This window comes from Vanessa cardui, chromosome Z (genome assembly GCF_905220365.1).
Source record: "Vanessa cardui chromosome Z, ilVanCard2.1, whole genome shotgun sequence".
Taxonomy (NCBI): Eukaryota; Metazoa; Arthropoda; class Insecta; order Lepidoptera; family Nymphalidae; genus Vanessa; species Vanessa cardui.
In genome coordinates, this window is record NC_061154.1 from 10,399,219 (window position 1) to 10,406,668 (window position 7,450).

At 32.1% G+C, this 7,450-nt stretch overlaps 1 protein-coding gene across 1 annotated transcript; it reads right to left on the bottom strand.

Moving 5' to 3' along the window:
• Nucleotides 1-3,587: 3,587 nt before the first annotated feature.
• LOC124543222 lies at nt 3,588-4,887 on the bottom strand. Its single transcript, XM_047121355.1, has 5 exons — nt 4,743-4,887; nt 4,543-4,594; nt 4,375-4,469; nt 4,207-4,302; nt 3,588-4,128 (listed from the first exon to the last, which is right to left on the bottom strand). Exons 2-5 carry the CDS (start codon nt 4,565-4,567, stop codon nt 4,030-4,032), a joined length of 315 nt encoding a protein of 104 aa, XP_046977311.1. The 5' UTR covers nt 4,568-4,594; nt 4,743-4,887; the 3' UTR covers nt 3,588-4,029.
• Nucleotides 4,888-7,450: the final 2,563 nt, after the last annotated feature.

The window sequence follows — 7,450 nt, forward strand, 5'->3', positions numbered from 1 at the left end:
TTTAGCAGTTATAAAATCAATAGTATGTATTTGAGATATCTATGTAAATTTAAAAAAGCGTTAAAAACGGTAAAAAGTTCGGTAACTTTTTGTCTTCAGTTTGTCCAATACTCACATTATGTACGCATATTCAACATTTGAATGCCAGCAGTCGTGGCCGAGAGGTTAAGGCACCTGGGCATAATCAGGTTCCCTTTGGGAGCGTAGGTTCAAATCCTACCGACTGCAAAATATGACTACTTGGCACTGTTTTTGTTTTTTTTTTTATCTTTTTAGTTGAATAATTCCAATTAGTACGATGTGATCGCCCATTGGTTAAGACGATCGTAATTCATTTAATTGTTTGTATAAGTTTAAGATTCATTATTTTGAAAATTACTTTGATTACATTTCATTTGAAAGGTACGGAATTTGATGATAAAACATCCGTACAAAATCCTGCAAAATTGATATTGTAACCATAAAAAATTCCAAGAAAGTCTTTAAAAACTTCTATTGATTTTAGGTTTCTCATGTATCGACATTGGAATTACGATTTTAAAATTTGGACTTGTTTTTTCTTTAATATAGTGTTTTCAGAGTCGAGATGTGGATCATCTATTTTTCGCCTAACACGTGACAACCAACCCCTGTCTTCGCTAGCGAAGCCACGGGCGACAACTAGAAGCTATAAAATCATTTATTATTAACTGATTTAAAAAAAAAAGGAGTCGAGATGGCCCAGTGGTTAGGAGTCGAGATGGCCCAGTGGTTAGAACGCGTGCATCTTAACCGATGATTGTGGGTTCAAACCCAGGCAAGCACCGCTGTTTCATGTGCTTAATTTGTCTTTATAATTCATCTCGTGCTCAGCGGTGAAGGAAAACATCGTGAGGAAACCTGCATGTGACAAATTTCATAGAAATTCTGCCACATGTGAATTCCACTAAACCGCATTGAAAACACAAAACCAACCACATTATTATATGTAGCAGAACAATAAAATACATACAAAATATGTCAAAGAAACTTTATTTTAAAAGGATTGCTTGTCCATTAAAGATTTTTCTTCAATAACATCCAAAAAGGAGATATAAACATACAATTAACAGTCGGACAAAGTTTACAAATCTTAATAACAATGTGCATTAAGTCACTACTTAATATACATCAATAATAGTGTTTCTTTGTGATCTTAATTTTTAGTACAGAAAAAAACGCTCCGTGAAATTCAATTTCTTAGGAGTATTTATATTATTTTTGACATAACTTCAACAAAATATAAGGGAATTAATGTAATACTAGTTATTTGCTAATGGTCTTAAAATTTTAGTTTATAAAAAAAAATACAAACCTATATTTTTATTTTACGTCGTTATTCCTGTCAGAGTTAAGACTTGTGTGATCATCGGGTATTAATATACCTAACAAGAACTAGTAATCCAAATTATCTATTCAATACGATACTGAAAAAAGTTTAAATTAAGTCCTTTGTGTAAAATTAACCGAGATGGGTATGTTTAGAACATACCTTATACGTACTAATAGCCTTGTTTGTTTTTTCATTGAGAAGACAGACCTTATACTATTATTAGACAATATATTATTTTACAATATATTATTTTAAGTTATAAGAATAAATTATATTTTCTACGGACAATTGAACCATGAATATCATAATACTGGACTTGGGTCTCATTTTGCATTTATATGTTATGATGGGATATATCTGTACCATATCTGTTCCTTATAATTTCAACTTTTGTATCAATTCTTATAATTTTCGGAAACTAAATTCACGGACGTACCATCGGGTAACTAACTGTTAACTGCATTCCGTTTTTTTATTATAGTATATCATCACTAAATAGTAGGCTTTAAATGTCTATTGTCGTCGTAGAATTCTTCAGGATCAAAATGACTATGAATAATATTCTATTCTTTTAAGATGATTTTTCATTCTTCAGCCAAGCTACCACGACGTATTTTTTTATTTTTGTTTTAATATTTCGGTACGATCGTTTCCAGATCGTACCGAAATATTTCGTTTTATTTTACGTTTCTTACAACATATAAGTCTCCGTATTTTATGACATTGTGAATAAGAATTAAGAGAATGTATTTAACATTAAAGGAGACTAAAAGTGCTATTAAAGAGATTAGGGACCAGAACAATGGCACTTGATTTCCGAGATCGATTTCGTCTGTCATATCAGTATCGATATTTATGCGGTTCTGACATTTAGGGCTATGTAAGTTTATTAAGAAGTGTAGTCGCAATTGTGGCAAAGGAGTTTAAGTATGGCGACCTTCCCTAGTCAGAGGTCCACTCTGCCGACTAGGACAGGACAGACAGGATGAGCCCTGATGGGGGCAGGTTCTGGGGTCGATGGGGACAGTAGCCCTGGCGAAAGTCATAGGCATACTGCACCTACCTGAGTCGCAAGGACACGCGGCATAACGACTTTTAAGCTGACGCAGGTTCTGCGGATGTTTAGGTAAGTACCTACACCTTCGTGGCAACACCAATGCAGAGGCTTTTGAGTGGAAAAACCAAGGAAGCAACGCATTTCTTCTCCCACGCAGTGATCAGTCCGAGAGCTAAAGGGTTTTTCTATACCGAGTACAGCATAGGGTTACCTAAGTGCTACTCGTAATTAGGAAGTCACATGTACCGCTAGTAAAGTAGAAGGATCTAAATGACGTAAGTTCAAGCAAATCTGTGACGATTGTCCCCTGAAGAGACTGATGGGTCCGACTAATACTTTAGTGGGTATACACTCAGCACTGGTAGGAATGTTTACGTAAACAGGTTTTATGTGAAGTAATAACCAATAAAGTGACTGTAAGTAGTTCCTGTTACAATGTATTAAATAATACTTTACGCACTGACTTAGAATAAAATCACTTAACATAAGACTTAGCTTACACGAGCTTAAATAATAGTTCTAACTCCTATCTTGCATGTAATGTTAGTATTTAGACCGATTTTATTATCTTAGACACACGAGACAATTTGTTGCTACTATATGTTTTAATAGAGGTAGAAATAAGGTACTAAGCCTCCTGACCAAAGTTCTGATACTGACAGAATGATGATAGTGTCGTTACGAAATAATATATTATTGTAAAACGAAAATTGATGTCGTCAAGTAGGTACATGACCCTTCAGACGTAAAAAAAGAAACGGGCAACCATCTTAGTTTGACAACTACTCTACGGTGGTAACAAACTTTGTAATGTAAGTTGTATTGAAGATTTTTATTATATATTCTTGGTATTAACTAAAACTTAGTTATTTAGTGTCTATTAATATTTATTTTCAATTAATCGGTTTATGCAAGACGCCCAGTGGCACGGTGGATGATGTACCAAAGGTGGGGCTGGTAGAACGATGACGAAAGAGGCCGAAGATCAGGTTCAGTGGCGCGCCTTGGGGGAGACCTATCTTCAGCTTATATACATATTGGGATCAATGGTATAAATTTCTATGCAGGGTACTATGTACATTCGCCAGTAAAGCATTTATAGATAAATATTTTAGAAAACATACTTTTTATATATAATTTTTGTTTAAAGGTAAAGCATGGTTAATAAAAACATATTCATCATTCGCCATCGCTGCCTTTTAATAAATCAATAAAACTACTAGACTACTCTTTTCGAACTACTGACTACAACTATTAAAACACACTAGGTACTTCAGTCTCCTACATTCTTTTTTTTAAATCCCCGTAATTACCAAATATTTAATTATAAATTTACAGATGTAGTTGTAAATATAAATAATATAGATGCCTTTATATAAATATATTTAAATATTTCAAAAAACTTTTAAAAATAGACAGACCTAAAAAGATATATAAATGTATACAGCCTAGAAAATTCGGTTTCCAAATGTTACTATAATTTTTAAATGTTAATGACAAACCTGAGAAAATTCTTAACAGTAAGAATTACAATTTCACCATCGAAAACCACTTACATTCTTAATTTGGACAATCTTCGTACCTAGTACATTTTTATTAAAACAAATAAACAATGAAGTTTTTATTGTTGATATTGAGCTGGCAGCGTGGGTGGTTCGTTGACCACAATAAAAGGTCGAGTGTATTCATGATTCTCAGCCATTTCCATCGCCTTCAATATCTAAAAAAAAGTACGCATTCACTCATATGCTTTAGTACTTACCATTATTATAATGTAATTAAAAAGCAAATAATATACCTTGGTCATGACATTGTCTTTGCAAATTTGGAGATCAGCGTATAGCCTTTTTTTAGTTTCTTCGTCAGCGTTGGGAGGGATAACGGCTGCCTTTACCTATGACATGACACATGTTTAAAAAAAAACTTAAACTTTTTTATACATGGAACAAAAATAGATCGAACATACTTCTTCGTCAATAGACTCAAACATCTTGGGTAGATTACTGATGTATTCACTTATTTTAAATCGTTGCTGTAACTCTCCGTCTTGGGCTCCATTCCCTGTAACAGATGGTTCAATATTTTACTGATCTCATGTATTGATTTATTTTAAGACTTTTTGGAAGATACTTACCCTCATCATTATTTCTACGATCCATCCTTTCCTGTGATTGGTCGAGAGGTTTCTGTAACCAATACCGTTTCTTATTATAAACTTCACATATATTATAAGCAATTTATACAATTTAATGGCGTTCGAATACATTTATAAAAAAAAATCTTTATATATTTATGAACATAAATCCTATTTTAACTGCTAATAATAATACTTACGACAGTGAATTCCAACAATCAATACACTTCAGGAATTTAGCTTAAAACTATTTATTGATTATTATATATCAAGTATATGAAAATATGTACGATCAAAAAAACGTCGTCATATAGTCGATGCTGAAAATGTAATGCCTAGATTTTTCTAGGTAGTTAGGTTCAAACTGCATAAATGCGCATGCCTAACATACAATCAATACATTTCGAAGGTCCAATAACGAGGTTCCGGTCACAAATGTGATTTTGATAGTTGATCTATATGGGTTCGCCGATGATATCGATGTTGGTATTGACAAAATTTCTTGACTTGCAAAAATATTTTAGTTAGACATAATTGCATAATTTAAATTCAAGGTTCTTTTCTTAATTTATTTAAATTTCGTATCATTCATTAAGCTTAAATCATTATAAGAAGTTAATTTAAAGATTCTACCGTAATTTTACTTAAGGAATAATGACGATGACATAAATTTACTAATTCAATACGATTTTTTGATAGTTATTTGGCATTATAGACAAATTTTAATCAACGTATGTTTAGATATTTGGCAACACCAGTTATAAATATTATTTGGAGAGTTTGGTAAAAACTTCGCTAAAATCCAAAACACAAATTATTTCTATCGCCAAATTTTCAAGTCAATCATGATATTTTGAAGCACTCATCTTGAGGTGGAACTATATTAGTTATAATTATAGGTCTTGTTATTAAGATGACCTGAATCGATACAACCACGACACACACATAGATACAGTAGATTTTATAAGAATCAATTTACGGTGCAAATATGTAATATAATAAAATTAAACTAATACATGAATAACACCAATAGGAATCAACCAATAGGAAGTATTCTGACGTACGTTGCTACGTAAATCTTTTTGTTTGTCGAAGTTTTTGTGTATCCATAATATTTTGTCCTCACTGTATTTGTTTGGATAGGTACTCGCTTATATTAGATTTATATTACTTTGGTGACAAGAAAGTACAGTTTTCGCAATTTAAATTCTCTTCTGAAAACATACAATTGTTCAAAGGGGAACAATTGTATGTTTTCTTTTCTTATTTCCTTAATTTCTATTCGGTAAGTCAGTATGACGTAGGTATCTGTGTTTCTTGGGGCAAAGTTATGGAAAATGTTTAATAGATTTTTCCCGAGATTTGTCAGCATCGCAATATATGAGTGTGGTTACTTCTGGTGAGATTCTATATTTTCTGCTTCTCAAACAAAAAAACTATACTAGCATAGCCAACCTATATTACTAATTCGGAATATACATTCGGAACGCCAGTAATTGATATTTTAATCAAAAAGGACTCATTATTAACGAAATAAAAAAAAATACTTTTCAGTTTTATAAATCCTATCTTCTAAGACCACATTAATTACGATGTTATGTATTAAAAAACAAGACTATGGCTGTAGATGTCAATAGTCCAGTTTACAAAAACGATTATTTACTGCCTACAGGTCTTGATGATATATATAATAATTGTCTATTACTTAGACACTGGAGTCCAAACTCGATTAAACAAAAAATTGCTTTAAAACTTGTTTAAACTTGTTATTAGTGCAATATAATTATACATTGTTTCGTTGACATTAGTAGTTAATTAGTGAATAATAAAAACAAAAGAAGATCACAGAACATTCGATTTTACACATTACTTTTTCTTATTGAATATTGTAAAAAAAAGGTTTTATATGTGATGAAATAATGTTAATTAAAATTAAATTAATTTAGATATTTAATATAATTAAAATAAAATAAAATTTAATATTATTCAAATAAAAATCGTAGGCGCGAACAATAGTGATAACTAAAGGACCCAATAACCTCTCAGAGTCCGACCTTGAGGTTTTTATCAGGACCTCAGAATCTGGTCCTTTTTTCAAGACTATAAAAAACGAAGCAAAGTACCTTGTCTATCACCTCTCTGTCGGTGATTTGACTAAAAATTTACCGAATAAAAAATTAAGTATGTATCATTGTGTTATCTTTAAATTTTCAGAGATTTTGTAAAGACAAAGAAAAATACCAGATTATTTGTTAAAAATCCATAAATACAAGAATGATCGAAAACTATACTGGTAACAAATAATCCAAGCCCTTTGCTTTGTGTCAGACAAATTTAAATAATCCTTAGTATAGCATAAACCAATAAAAACTCCCTGCCGGCGCACACATGCAAATTTCGCCTACAATATGTATATCCGACATGTATTCATACATTCAAATACCTATTAATTATACACATGCATAAATGCATTCGCTGTCCAGGCACCAGTAAAATCAATACTTGCTTCCGTATATTTATATATAGAATTTTATATCTATAGTATGTTATAGTTACCGTACATTTGTATAATAAAGTGGAGTCCACACAAGATTTGCAGTTATGAAAATTTGATTATTTTGGTCAAACTCGATTTCATGAAAATGTTCAACTGCTAATCTACTGAGATCCTTTTAAGGTCTTTGAACACGTTCCACCGTGCTACCTAAGTGCGGGTCGAAAAAAATAAGATTGATTTAATTTTTTTTTTAGCAGGAGGCTCACCTGATGGAAACTGACTACTACAGCCCATGGATATCTTCAGCGACATGGTGCTAGCAGGTGCGATGCCGGCCTTTGAGGAAGGAGTACGCTCTTTTCTTGAAGGTTCCCATGTCTTATCGGATCGGAAAAACCGCCGTCGAAAGCC

Bases quoted from the DNA above. Each gene is read 5' to 3' on its own strand.
- LOC124543222 (XM_047121355.1), bottom strand. From the start codon at position 4,567: ATGGATCGTAGAAATAATGATGAGG. The intron at 4,470-4,542 runs GTAAGTATCTTC...CATCTGTTACAG, and splicing joins TCGTAGAAATAATGATGAGG to GGAATGGAGCCCAAGACGGA. The intron at 4,303-4,374 runs GTATGTTCGATC...GTCATGTCATAG, and splicing joins TTGAGTCTATTGACGAAGAA to GTAAAGGCAGCCGTTATCCC.